Source organism: Nerophis ophidion, linkage group LG13 (genome assembly GCF_033978795.1).
Source record: "Nerophis ophidion isolate RoL-2023_Sa linkage group LG13, RoL_Noph_v1.0, whole genome shotgun sequence".
Lineage (NCBI taxonomy): Eukaryota > Metazoa > Chordata > Actinopteri > Syngnathiformes > Syngnathidae > Nerophis > Nerophis ophidion.
The window spans coordinates 39458385-39472047 of NC_084623.1; the positions used below are offsets into that span (position 1 = coordinate 39458385).

A 13663-nucleotide genomic window follows, 5' to 3' on the forward strand; every position below is an offset into this window, starting at 1 on the left:
GTATGGAGGCAGATAGCGAAAACAAAATTGAAGAAGAAACCGAAGCTATTGAGCGAATAGCTATTGACGCTATTTGGCCATAGCATGGGTGCCTTATTAGCATCGCTGGTAAAATGTGCGGACCAAACGATCAGGACTTTCTCATCTTGTTACACTGGAGCAACTTAAATAGTATTTTAGCAATGATTAGCGTAGCATGTTAGCATCGATTAGCTGGCAGTCATGCCGCGACCAAGTATGTCTGATTAGCACATAAGTCAACAACATCAACAAAACTCACCTTTGTGATTTTGTTGACTTAATCGTTGCAAATGCATCTGCAGGTTATCCATACATCTCTGTGCCATGTCTGTCTTAGCATCGCCGGTAAAATGTGAAGACACTCTGGCACATTCAATGGGGGTCTGGCAGCAGATTTCTTGCCAGTGGTGCAACTTGAATCCCTCCGTTAGTGTTGTTACACCCTCCGACAACACACCGACGAGGCATGATGTCTCCAAGGTTCCAAAAAATAGTCGAAAAAACGGAAAATAACAGAGCTGAGACCCGGTGTTTGTAATATATTGAAAATGAAAATGGCGGGTGTATTACCTCGGTGACGTCACGTTCTGACGTCATCGCTACAAGACTAATAAACAGAAAGGCGTTTAATTCGCCAAAATTCACCCATTTAGAGTTCGGAAATCAATCAATCAATCAATCAATGTTTATTTATATAGCCCCAAATCACAAATGTCTCAAAGGACTGCACAAATCATTACGACTACAACATCCTCGGAAGAACCCACAAAAGGGCAAGGAAAACTCACACCCAGTGGGCAGGGAGAATTCACATTCAGTGGGACGCCAGCGACAATGCTGACTATGAGAAACCTTGGAGAGGACCTCAGATGTGGGCAACCCCCCCCCTCTAGGGGACCGAAAGCAATGGATGTCGAGCGGGTCTAACATGATACTGTGAAAGTTCAATCCATAGTGGCTCCAAGACAGCAGTGAGAGTCCCGTCCACAGGAAACCATCTCAAGCGGATCAGCAGCGTAGAGATGTCCCCAACCGATACAGGCGAGCGGTCCATCCTGGGTCCCGACGAGCGGTCCATCCTGGGTCTCGACTCTGGACAGTCAGTACTTCATCCATGGTCATCGGACCGGACCCCCTCCACAAGGGAGGGGGGGACATAGGAGAAAGAAAAGAAGCGGCAGATCAACTGGTCTAAAAAGGAGGTCTATTTAAAGGCTAGAGTATACAGATGAGTTTTAAGATGAGACGTAAATGCTTCTACTGAGGTAGCATCTCGAACTGTTACCGGGAGGGCATTCCAGAGTACTGGAGCCCGAACGGAAAACGCTCTATAGCCCGCAGACTTTTTTTGAGCTCTAGGAATCACTAATAAACCGGAGTCTTTTGAACGCAGATTTCTTGCCGGGACATACGGTACAATACAATCGGCAAGATAGGCTGGAGCTAGACCGTGTAGTATTTTATACGTAAGTAGTAAAACCTTAAAGTCACATCTTAAGTGCACAGGAAGCCAGTGCAGGTGAGCCAGTACAGGCGTAATATGATCAAACTTTCTTGTTCTTGTCAAAAGTCTAGCAGCCGCATTTTGTACCAACTGTAATCTTTTAATGCTAGACATTGGGAGACCCGAAAATAATACGTTACAGTAATCGAGACGAGACGTAACAAACGCATGGATAATGATCTCGGCGTCTTTAGTGGACAAAATGGAGCGAATTTTAGCGATATTACGGAGATGAAAGAAGGCCGTTTTAGTAACGCTTTTAATGTGTGACTCAAAGGAGAGAGTTGGGTCGAAGATAATACCCAGATTTTTTACAGAGTCACCTTGTTTTATTATTTGGTTGTCAAATGTTAAAGTTGTATTATTAAATAGAGGTCGGTGTCTAGCAGGACCGATAATCAGCATTTCCGTTTTTTTGGCATTAAGTTGCAAAAAGTTAGCGGACATCCATTGTTTAATTTCATTAAGACACGCTTCCAACTGACTACAGTCCGGCGTGTTGGTCAGCTTTAGGGGCATGTAAAGTTGGGTGTCATCAGCATAACAGTGAAAGCTAATACCGTATTTGCGTATGACGTCACCTAGCGGCAGCATGTAGATGCTGAAGAGTACAGGGCCAAGGACCGAACCCTGGGGAACTCCACACGTTACCTTAACATAGTCCGAGGTCACACTGTTATAGGAGACGCACTGCATCCTATCAGTAAGATAAGAGTTAAACCATGACAGGGCTGAGTCTGAAATACCAATTCGTATTTTGATACGCTCTAATAAAATATTATGATCGACGGTATCGAAAGCAGCGCTAAGATCGAGGAGCAGCAACATAGATGACGCATCAGAGTCCATCGTTAGCAATAGATCATTAGTCAGTTTTGCGAGGGCTGTCTCAGTCGAGTGATTTGCCCTGAAACCGGATTGAAAGGTTTCACATAGATTGTTAAACGCTAAGTGCTCATTTAGCTGCTCTGCAACAATTTTTTCGAGGATTTTCGAAATAAAGGGAAGGTGAGACACCGGTCGGTAGTTTACCATGAGGTCTGGATCGAGGTTAGGTCTTTTAAGGAGAGGATGAATAACCGCTTTTTTGAATGCAACGGGAACAGTGCCCGAGGAAAGTGATAAGTTTATAATATTTAGCACTGATGGACCTAATAATACAAAAAGCTCCTTGATAAGTTTCCCAGGAAGTGGGTCAAGTAAACATGTTGTTTGTTTTATTCCATTTACACGTTGTAACAATCCTTCTAATGTTATTTCATCAAAACGAGAGAAACTATTTTGGATATTTGCAGTATCCGCCGTATATACAATCGTATCTGTGTTACTATAACCCCGTTGTAGCTGGGACGCATTGTCTTTAATCTCCTTTCTTATTAAAGAACTTCATAAAGTCATCTGCCGAATGGGTGGAGCTACTGGAAGGAGTCCCTTGTTGGGTTAGCGATGCTACTGTACTAAACAAAAATTTTGGATCGTTTTTATTAATGCGGATGAGATTTGAGTAATAATTAGTTTTAGCTAAGGTAAGCATGCGTTTATAAGTTATTAAACTATCACTCCATGCTTGATGGTGCACCTCAAGTTTAGTCGTGCGCCATTTGCGTTCCAGCTTTCTACATAATAATTTCTGAGCTCTAGTTTCTTCAGTAAACCATGGCGTACGCCTTTTTGGAGCCTTTTTTAACTTCAGCGGTGCTATACTATCAATGGTTTCGCGCAGGGCGTTGTTAAAGTTGTTAGTGAGGTTATCAATAGAGCCCACATACTTTGGGAACGGTGCCATTACCGAGGGCAGTAGGTCCGCAAGAGTCGTCGTTGTGGCAGCATTAATGTTGCGGCTGCTATAGCAGTTATTATTATTATTAGCTTGCCGAACATGAGTCTGAACTTCGAATTTTATAAGGTAATGATCGGACATTACTTTAGTATACGGGAGTATCATAACTTTGGAGACGGTGATACCTCTGACAAGCACTAGGTCTATCGTATTACCGCTGCGATGCGTCGGTTCATTTATTATTTGTGTAAGACCACAGCTATCAATTATAGTCTGGAGCGCCACGCACGGTGGGTCCAATGGGGTATTCATATGGATATTAAAGTCCCCCATTATAATTATATTATCGGCGTGCGTCACTAGATCAGCAACAAACTCTGAGAATTCACTAATAAAGTCCGAATAGGGCCCTGGGGGGCGGTAGATAACGGCCAGGCACAGAGGCAGAGGTGTGGCAGACTTCATAGAAAGCACCTCAAACGATTTATATTTATTATTTAAGTTAGGACTAAAGTTAAAGTTTTCGTTGTATATTAGTGCGACACCCCCTCCCCTTTTGAGGTGACGGGCAATATGCGCATTCGTATAGTTAGGAGGGGATGCCTCATTTATCGCAAAAAAATCGTCTGGTTTAAGCCAGGTTTCGCTAAGACCGATGACGCTAAGGTTGTTGTCTCTAATGACCTCATTGACTAATAACGTTTTGGGAGACAAAGATCTGATGTTTAGAAAGCCCATATTATAGGTAGTGGGCTGTTTTAAGGAGTTGTTGATAAAATTATCCGTAGTAGCAATATTAATAATGTTGCGTTTATTATGCGCAGTGTACTTAAAATAATTACGACCATATCTAGGAATTGATATGACGGGAATTTTCAGATTGTCTACTTGGCGCTGCGATAAACTGAACGCATCATAATTTGCCACCTCAGTAGAACGCATGTCTAACGCTGACGAAGTCATAGACACAGTAGAAAAAACATTTTGTGAGTTGTGTATTATTCTACGAAAATTGCTATGTGTACAGGGATCATCCAGCCTGGCGCTGGCTAGTTCTAACTTAACTGACTCCATACCCAGGCTAGCAGGCTCTGTAATTGCCTGTGACCGGGCTTGCTCTAGTGCAGTTAGTCAAATGTGGCTCAATGCGAAGTCTATGTTCCGAGACAAGAGGATAGCGCCTTCCTGGTTAGGGTGAAGGCCGTCTCTCCTCAGCAAGCCAGGTTTGCCCCAGAAAGAGGGCCAATTATCAATAAACGTAAATCCCTGTTGTCTGCAGAAGCTATCCAGCCACCTGTTAAGAGAGACTAATCTGCTATATCTCTCATCATTGCCTCTCCCAGGCAGGGGGCCAGAGACAATTACTCGATGCCTGGACATCTTTCTGGCGAGATTACAAGCCCTGGCTATGTTTCTCTTTGTAATCTCTGATTGTCTCATCCTAACGTCATTGGAGCCAACGTGTATTACTATATTCGCATAACTAGTGGTGCGGTTAGCCTGCCGTACGTGCTTACTAGACCTGTTGCGAGTTAGCTCCCTAAGATTAGCTTCAATGTCAGGTGCTCTGCCCCCGGGAATACACTTAATTGTGGCTGGTTTGCTAAGCTTTATGTTTCGGGTGATGGAGTCCCCTATAACTAAAGTGTGGTGCCCGGTAGACTGGGGTGTAGGACTAGCTAAAGGGCTAAATCTATTATGTGTCTCAACCGGTACACCGTAGCTTGTAGGCCGATTAGGGCTGCTACAAGCTGGGCTAGTTAGCTCGCTACAGCTAACGCTAGCAGATGTGTCCGCAACATCTAAAGTTACGAAATTACACTGCTCTAACTGGCGGACACGGCTCTCTAGCAAAGCCAACCTATCCATGAGTAAAGTGCATGAAGCGCAGGAAGCCATACTCACAGAAACTTTCCGTCGCCGAGTGGAGTGCCAGCTGTCTTCGGGAAGTGGTGGTCACGGTTGAAAAAATACATGGTCTTTTTTCTGCAACATCAAGGTATATATTGACGCTTGCATAGGTTTGCTGATAATGTTCCCCTTTAATTTGGACACACATACCTTTTTTCCAGGGGTTATCTCACCTTGTGAGTAGCCTCTGATTTACTAATGATTTTTAATGTTGTAAAAATGTGTAGAATAAACATTTCAACATTTCTGTCAATGGAGATTTGCTTCAGCCTGCGACACATAGTCATTTTGATAGTAGGCTATTATAGGTAATATAGACACTTACGTCAAGTGTTGCCTTCACTATAAGACTTACAGTATATACAGCGTTTAATTTTTTGCGGCTCAAGACAGATTTGTGGTCCAATGTGGCTCTTTCAGCGTTTTGGGTTGCCAACCCCTGACCTATATTGTATTTATTTTAGCATTTTTAATCTACAAAATGTATCAAAGTGTCTCCCACATCCTTCACTTTTTATGTATGCAACCCTCGCTGGAATAAAGTTTGCACACCCATGTTGTACAGTAAAGGGTAAAAAGACTAAATTAACTACTTTCATGCTGTGTTGGCCCTGCGATGAGGTGGCGACTTGTCCAGGGTGTACCCCGCCTTCCGCCCGATTGTAGCTGAGATAGGCGCCAGCGCCCCCCGCAACCCCAAAAGGGAATAAGCGGTAGAAAATGGATGGATGGATGTTCATGTCATACTAACCAAATATTTAAAAAAATACAAAAGTGCTAAGAAGAACACTGGCAACACTGTGACCCTCCCCTGCATCATAACACCACATTCATATGCTTATTTGTGTATCCTCCTCGATTGTTTTATTTTTCTACTTTTAATTGCAAGTTATGTATTTGACTGAGTGACATTTTTGCTCTATATGGTCATAAAAAATATTGCTAACACAACAAATCTAATAAAGGTTTTTGCACCGTACTATACATGCCATGAATTGATTAACGTGGACCCCGACTTAAACAAATTGAAAAACTTATTCGGGTTTTACCATTTAGTGGTCAATTGTACGGAATATGTACTGTACTGCGCAATCTAATAATAAATGTTTCAATCAATCAATCAATCAATCAACGCATTCATGTCACCAAGGTGCCACAACAAACCTTGAATAAAACCAGAGGATTTCTGGTTAGATAATCTTTACTGTCTTTTTTTAAAGCTCCGGAGCTGCCCACACGGTGACTCACTTGTTTATAGGATTCCACCCACCCGTGGATCTGGAAGGAGAATCTTCCTGTCTAATGATGCAGGAAATGGTATTAAAAGAGCTTTTTTCACAGCAAGATACACACACTATGCACATATGGTGTTTCCGGAAAACACCATAGTGCTTCACTTTTTGCCCATTTTTGTGTTACAGCCTTATTCCGAAATAGAATAATTTCCTTCTTATCAAAAATTGGCACTTACTCCGGACTACAGAGCGCACCCACTAAATTTGAGAAGAAATACATATTTTTTCACATCCATGCAATAAGCCACTAATATATACATTATATAAGTTGTGAAATTAGTTGTTTACACAGAAAGTTTTGTGAACGTTAACCATAATTGTTTCCAAATGGTGCCTGTAATGACTGTTACTTTGAAAAAGACGGGTCTTGGTCAGCGTTTGGATTTTTTAAAATTCAACATTTAAAAGACATAAGCCAAATGTGATCCTGAACACCAGGAGCACCCTTGAAAGAGTCTGAAATTGCGGGAAAACCAAAGAGCAGACCAGTGCTCAAAAACACAAGAACATAAGGTAAGCAACCAGTATTATCTTTTGTGTCCTCTTCTACTGATGTTTTCCTCAAGCTGCTTAAGGAAACACAGGCTATGGAGTCTATAGAAGTGGTAATTCTTTTATCATTCCTTTTTTTGCTCATTATGTTAACCATATCTGTTCTGAAGTAATGATGGAGCAGGGCAACAAAAACATGCAATTAAGTGATAAAAATAAAATTTTTACATGCATTTAACCACACTATCTATGCTGAAAAATGGTTTCCTGTTCTGTAGGTCAGATCTTAACAATATGGTCAGGGCCCATTGTTGGGTTGTGGGCACTACATTAAGGAGCGCCAAAAAAAATTGTTTTTTCAGCTCTTCAGCGCAAAAAAATATGACTAAAGTGGTAAAGCTGTATTTTTGTTTGCACTTTAATTTAATTGACAGTTTAGTTAAGAAACCATTCATCCATCCATCTTCTTCCGCTTATCCGAGGTCGGGTCGCGGGGGCAGAAGCCTAAGCAGGGAAGCCCAGACTAGTTAAGAAACATAATTAATAATTTAGCTTACTTATTTTAGACCTAATTACAACATATTTGTATGTAAATGTATTTTTGTGTGTTAATGTTAGAGTAGGGTCCTTCTGTAGTGGAAAAGTTAAAGAACCCCTGCTATAGATGACATAAAACCAAAAGGGGGCGTTCCTAGTACAGTTAGTTATCTACTCATTACTCAAAAAAAAACATTGATATCATGTATATAACTGATTAAATTAATTGTCAGATTACTGTCAGTTCAATTTTCAGGAGCAAAAAAAAAAAAAGTAAATATAGTCATCTGGAAAATAGGGGTATTTTCCTGGTAGCGATGGATCAGCATTGCAAACTTAGTGACTTTGACATAATATTTAGCAATTGTATGTCACCTGATTTTCAAGTCATCTACCTTTGTTTCCCACACAGTATGCATCAAAAGTAAAAGACTGGAAGTGTATTCTCCAGAATTTTTCCCTACACATTGAACCCTGCGGCTTATAAAACGGTGTGGCTAAATAATTATTTTTTTCTTAGCTAACTGCCATGGTGTTTTGTACTGACATTCTTATAGTATTGTTTCCGTTTTGTAAATTCACCAAAACATCAACATGGAATTATTGAGTCTGTTTAGCTGATTGGAGAGCTAGCTTCCACAAAGCGAGTGGGTCCATGGCGATGACTTGTGTTTTGTTTGATCAGCCGTTTTACTGCTATGTGGCAGGCACCGTTTGGAAACAATTAAGGTATGTAAATAAACATTTCGCACCGATATACACTATATTGCCAAAAGTATTTGGCCACCCATCCAAATAATGAGAATCAGGTGTCCTAATCACGTGGCCAGGCCACAGGTGTATAAAATCAAGCACTTAGGCATGGAGACTGTTCCTACAAACATTTGTGAAAGAATGGGCCGCTCTCAGGAGCTCAGTGATTTCCAACGTGGAACTGTCATAGGATGATACCTGTGCAACAAATCCACTCATAAAACGTCCTCGCTCCTAAATATTCCAAAGTCAACTGTTGGCTTTATTATAAGAAAATGGAAGAGTTTGGGAACAACAGCAACTCAGCCACCAAGTGGTAGGCCACATAAACTGACAAAGAGGGGTCAGCGGATACTGAAGCGCATAGTGCAAAGAGGTCGCAACATTCTGCACAGTCAGTTGTTACAGAGCTCCATTCTTCATGTGACCTTCCAATTAGCCCACGTACAGTACGCAGAGAACTTCATGAAATGGGTTTCCATGGCCGATCAGCTGCACCTAAGCCATTCATCACCAAGTCCCATGCAATGTGTTGGATGCAGTGGTGGAAAGCACGTTTCCACTGGAATCTAGAGCAGAGGAGAAGCGTTCTCTGGAGTGATGAATCACGCTTTTCCATCTGGCAATCTGCTGGACAGTTCTGGGTTGGGAGGTTGCCAGGAGAACAGTACATTTCGGACTGCATTGTGCCGAGTGTGAAATTTGGTGGCGGAGGAATTATGGTGTGGGGTTGTTTTTTAAGAGTTGGGCTCGGTTCCTTAGTTACAGTGAAATTAACCTTTAATGCTCCAGGATACCAAAACATTTTGGACAAGTCCATGCTCCCAACCTGGTGGGAAGACTTTGGAGCGGGCCCCTTCCTCTTCCAACATGACTGTGCACAAGTGCACAAAGCAACGTCCATAAAGACATGGATGACAGAGTCTGGTGTGGATTAACTTGACTGGCCTGCACAGAGTCCTGACCTGAACCCAGTAGAACACCTTTGGGATGAATTAGAACAGAGACTGAGAGCCAGGCCTTCTCGACCAACATCAGTGTGTGACCTCACCAATGCGCTTTTGGAAGAATGGTGTAAAATTCCTATAAACACACTCCGCAACCTTGTGGACAGCCTTCCCAGAAGAGTTGAAGCTGTAATAGCTGCAATAGGTTGACCCATATCATATTGAACCCTATGGGTTAGGAATGGGATGGCACTTCAAGTTCATTTGTGAGTCAAGGCCAGGTGGCCAAATACTTTTTGGCAATATAGTGTATATCTGCCGCTTATAGCCCGGTGCAGCTAATATATGTAAACATATTTTTTTCTTCTAAAATTTGGTGGATGCGGCTTGAATACTGGTGCGTTCTATAGCCCGAAAAATACGGTAATGCGAGAGATACCTGGACATATGGACAATTTAGACTCTCTAATTAACCTAACGTGCATGCTTTGGATTCTCAAACTCTCTATCAGTTGGTCTCAGTTTGCCTCAGGTTGAGATTGGTTCTACTTTACAATTCCCGCACAGAATATTTGCTGCCAGTGAGTCACAGCAAAGTGGAGCCCGAAGGTGGATGTGTGAGACTGCTCCTGCTGAGTGTGAGGACAGGATGGTTGGATTGTTGACAATGGCAGCAGGCGGTCACTCCACACTTACTCAGCTCTCGTATCCTGCAGTATGTTGTCCTGAATTGTACAATATGTTGGAATGTGTTGTATGAAAACAACACATGCTCTGTCTGGTCTGAGGCACTCACAATGGATTCATATCAGCTGTTTCTCAGTCATAAGGCCCTGGTGAACACAATATATTGTTATCTTTATTGTATATATTAATATACTGGTATAATTAATATTATATTATAGATATAATTAATATTTTTCATGATGCATCCTCCATCAGGCCTGGGCAATTATTTTGACTCGGTGGCCAAATTTAGAGAAAAAAATGTGTCTGGGGGCCGATACATCTATTTTTAGAAAAACTAATACAAAACCTCACAATAAAGTCTCATTGAATGCTAGACATGTTATGACAGACCGCCTTACAAAAAGAATGGATTTTTTTGCTATGAACGATCAAACCCTGAATATTAAGAACATATGAACGTCTCAATCGACATATTTTACAATCAAGCCAAATGCAACAAAAATGCAACAAACACAGCGCAATATGAACATGAAGGGTTAAAAAAAATAAAGAACATCTACAATCTGACATAGGTGATATATCACTAAGCTTAAGAACTTTCTTGTAAAAAATCTCCTTCCACGTCTGTCCCTGACACACTCCTTTCAGGCTGGCCGCTCTAGAAACGCTCTGTGGAAACGCTCTGTGGAAACGCTCCCCACACACACTGCTTGGTGCTTAGTCTGACCTGCTGTGACGTAGATTACCATAGTAACTAGTAGGGTTGTACGATATATGGGTATTAGTATAGTACCGCGATACTAATGAATCATATTCGGTACCATACCGCCTCTGAAAAGTACCAGTCCGCCACACCCTAAGATTTTTTGTTAAAATAAAGCCATAATGCAATTTTTTCTGGTCCCCTTTACTTAGAATATTATCAAAGTACCGAAAAGTATCAAAATAATATTGGTACCAGAACAACACCAGTCACTAAAATATCATGCAAAAGCGCAGATTCCAACCATTGAAATATGTTTTATAGTTCAAGACTTATGGTCATTTGAAAACATTACTGCATATCATTATGGCAGCAACACTTTCCATCCTAAAGATCTAAAAAAAATATATATTTTTGGAATGTCCGGCGGGCCAGATTGAAAAGCTTAACGGGCCCCATGTTTCCCCCGGGCCTTAATTTGTCACACACACCAGGTGTGGTGAAATGTGTCCACTGCATGTCACTGATTGATTGATTGAAACTTTTATTAGTAGATTGCACATCCATCCATCCATTTCTACCGCTTATTCCCTTTGGGGTCGTGGGGGGCGCTGTTGCCTATCTCAGTTACAATCGGGCGGAAGGCGGGGTACACCCTGGACAAGTCGCAAGGCCAACACAGATAGACAGACAACATTCACACATTAAGGCCAATTTTAGTGTTGCCAATCAACCTATCCCCAGGTGCATGTCTTTGAAAGTGGGAGGAAGCCGGAGTACCCAGAGGGAACCCATGCATTCACGGGGAGAACATGCAAACTCCACACAGAAAGATCCCGAGCCCGGGATTGAACCCAGGACTACTCAAGACCTTTGTATCGTGAGGCAGACGCACAAACCCCTCTCTCACCGTGCTGCCCCTAAATTGCACAGTACGGTACATATTCCGTACAATTGACCACTAAATGGTAACACTTGACTAAGTTTTTCACGTTAATCAACTCATGGTAACCATGACCCATCACCTTGTTCAACCCCTGGGAGGTGAGGGGAGCAGTGAGCAGCAGCGGTGGCCGTGCCTGGGAATCATTTTTTGGTGATGAAACCTCATGACCATACTTGCCAACCTTGAGACCTCCGATTTCGGGAGGTGGGGGTTGGGGTGTGTGGTCGGGGGTGGGGTGGAGGCATGGTTCGGGGGCGTGGTTAAGAGGAGAGTATATTTACAACCAATATTTTTATATTGGCTGTAATTTATATATATATATATACATATATATATATATATATATATATATATATATATATATATGTATGAAATACTTAACTTTCAGTGAATTCTAGCTATATATTTTTTATTACATATATATAAATAAAATAAATAGTTTAATTTCAGACGGCACCTATCAAATACACAGTAATAAAAACACAGTTGTTCAACTAACTGTACTGTGCTTGCTGGGTGCTTGCTAAAAAAAAAAACAACACTTACCTTTCACTATTTGAGTAACGTCACTTCCGAGTTTCCAGAAGATGGCGCCAGTATGTGCTTTGCCCTGCCGTCTCTCGCTGACAGCTCTGTGTCAGGCCCGACCTGGATTAGCTGCGCCCTTGGACGTTCTGGCCCCCGCCAGGTTCGGTCTTGTGAACGCTAGATCTTTGACAAATAAAACGTTTATCCTGAAGGATTTCTTCACTTCCCGCGGGTGGCGGACTTGACTTCCTCTGTGTGACGGAAACATGGCTGAGAGCCGGTGAGTCCGCCCCTCTTAATGAACTTCTGCTTCCGGAGTGTTCCTACTTTAATTCTCCGCGGTCGTCCGGTCGGAAAGGACAAGGATTAGCAGTCGTTTTTAAAAATGACTTTAAATGCCGTCAGATCCGCCTGCAATCCTCCTTTTCAAGCTTCGAACTGTTTGAGCTGGAGGGGGGCGTGGCCTCCAGCTCCAGCTGAATTTCAGGAGATTTTCGGGGGGAAAATTTCTTCCGGGAGAGGCGCTGAAAATCCGGGAGGGTTGGCAAGTATGCTCATGACGCATGTATACTCATTGCACATTCGCATGAGATCTGATAGCAGAGGTTAAAAACAGGGGTCTCAAAATTAATTTACCTGGGGGCCACTGGACGCAGAGTCTGGGTGAGGCTGCAGCCTGGCACGTAAGAAAACCCTCATCTCCATGGCAATGTCTCTGTCGCTTTCACTCATTTGCCGCTTTTCCACTAAGGCAGGGGTAGGCAACCCAGAACGTTGAGCCATTTTGGCCCCAAATAACACAACCCTGTCAAGCGCCATTCATATAAAACTTGCGGGCTGCACTAACATTACACTTTCCTATTAAGGTGGGGGCCGCAAAATAACGTTTCGCGGGCCGCTATTGGCGTGTCTGAGACCCCTAGTTAAGAAAGAATGGATAGACTTGAAGACCGGAAGTTGACAAAATAAAGTACTATTTTAGTCATTTTAATAGAAATATGAGGTGGCGACTTGTTCAGGGTGTACACCGCCTTCCACCCGATTGTAGCTGAGATAGGCGCCAGCGCCCCCCACGACCCCAAAAGTGAATAAACGGTAAAAAATGGATGGATAGACCTCTCAGTATGATGCAGCGATACAACCACTAAATGTAAATGACGTCATACTGGACTGTATAACTATTGTATTGTGCTTTTTTTATGGCTGTATGCTAGTAGACCACGAGTGTAATCAAACAAGCACTTACACATGCGTGTCAAAGTGGCCTCGCTGTCCATGAGCCACCCGTATTGTGTGTGGCTCTCCGTTGACGACGCGGAGCTCATACTTTCACTTTTATGTAATTTCCAAACTCCAAACACTACAGCTACTCGACGCCGGGGCGCACGTAACATGGGATTCCACGTGCGGGGGATGGCTTGTTTATATAAAACGACGGACAGCGCTCTGAGCCAATGAGCGCCGCCCATTGTCGTGTCGTCACGTTTTCCATGGAAACCAACACTTTTTGACCAATAGTGCAACGCCAGGGGCGGAGTCAGAATTGAGGTCGCGCC

General features: G+C 42.6%; 1 protein-coding gene across 4 annotated transcripts; it reads right to left on the reverse strand.

Moving 5' to 3' along the window:
• LOC133564523 (uncharacterized) lies at window positions 1-13505 on the reverse strand. 4 transcript variants are annotated; one of them, XM_061918886.1, is made up of 3 exons: window positions 13354-13505; window positions 9937-10073; window positions 1-5291 (listed from the first exon to the last, which is right to left on the reverse strand). In XM_061918886.1, the coding sequence occupies exon 3, from the start codon at window positions 4377-4379 to the stop codon at window positions 2886-2888; it is 1494 nt and encodes a 497-aa protein (XP_061774870.1). In that variant the 5' UTR covers window positions 4380-5291; window positions 9937-10073; window positions 13354-13505; the 3' UTR covers window positions 1-2885. The 4 variants fall into 4 exon arrangements, with proteins under 4 accessions (XP_061774870.1, XP_061774871.1, XP_061774869.1 ...); XM_061918887.1 differs by lacking the exon at window positions 9937-10073 and adding an exon at window positions 12126-12284; XM_061918885.1 differs by lacking the exon at window positions 9937-10073 and adding an exon at window positions 12126-12290.
• Between the last annotated feature and the right edge of the window lie 158 nt (window positions 13506-13663).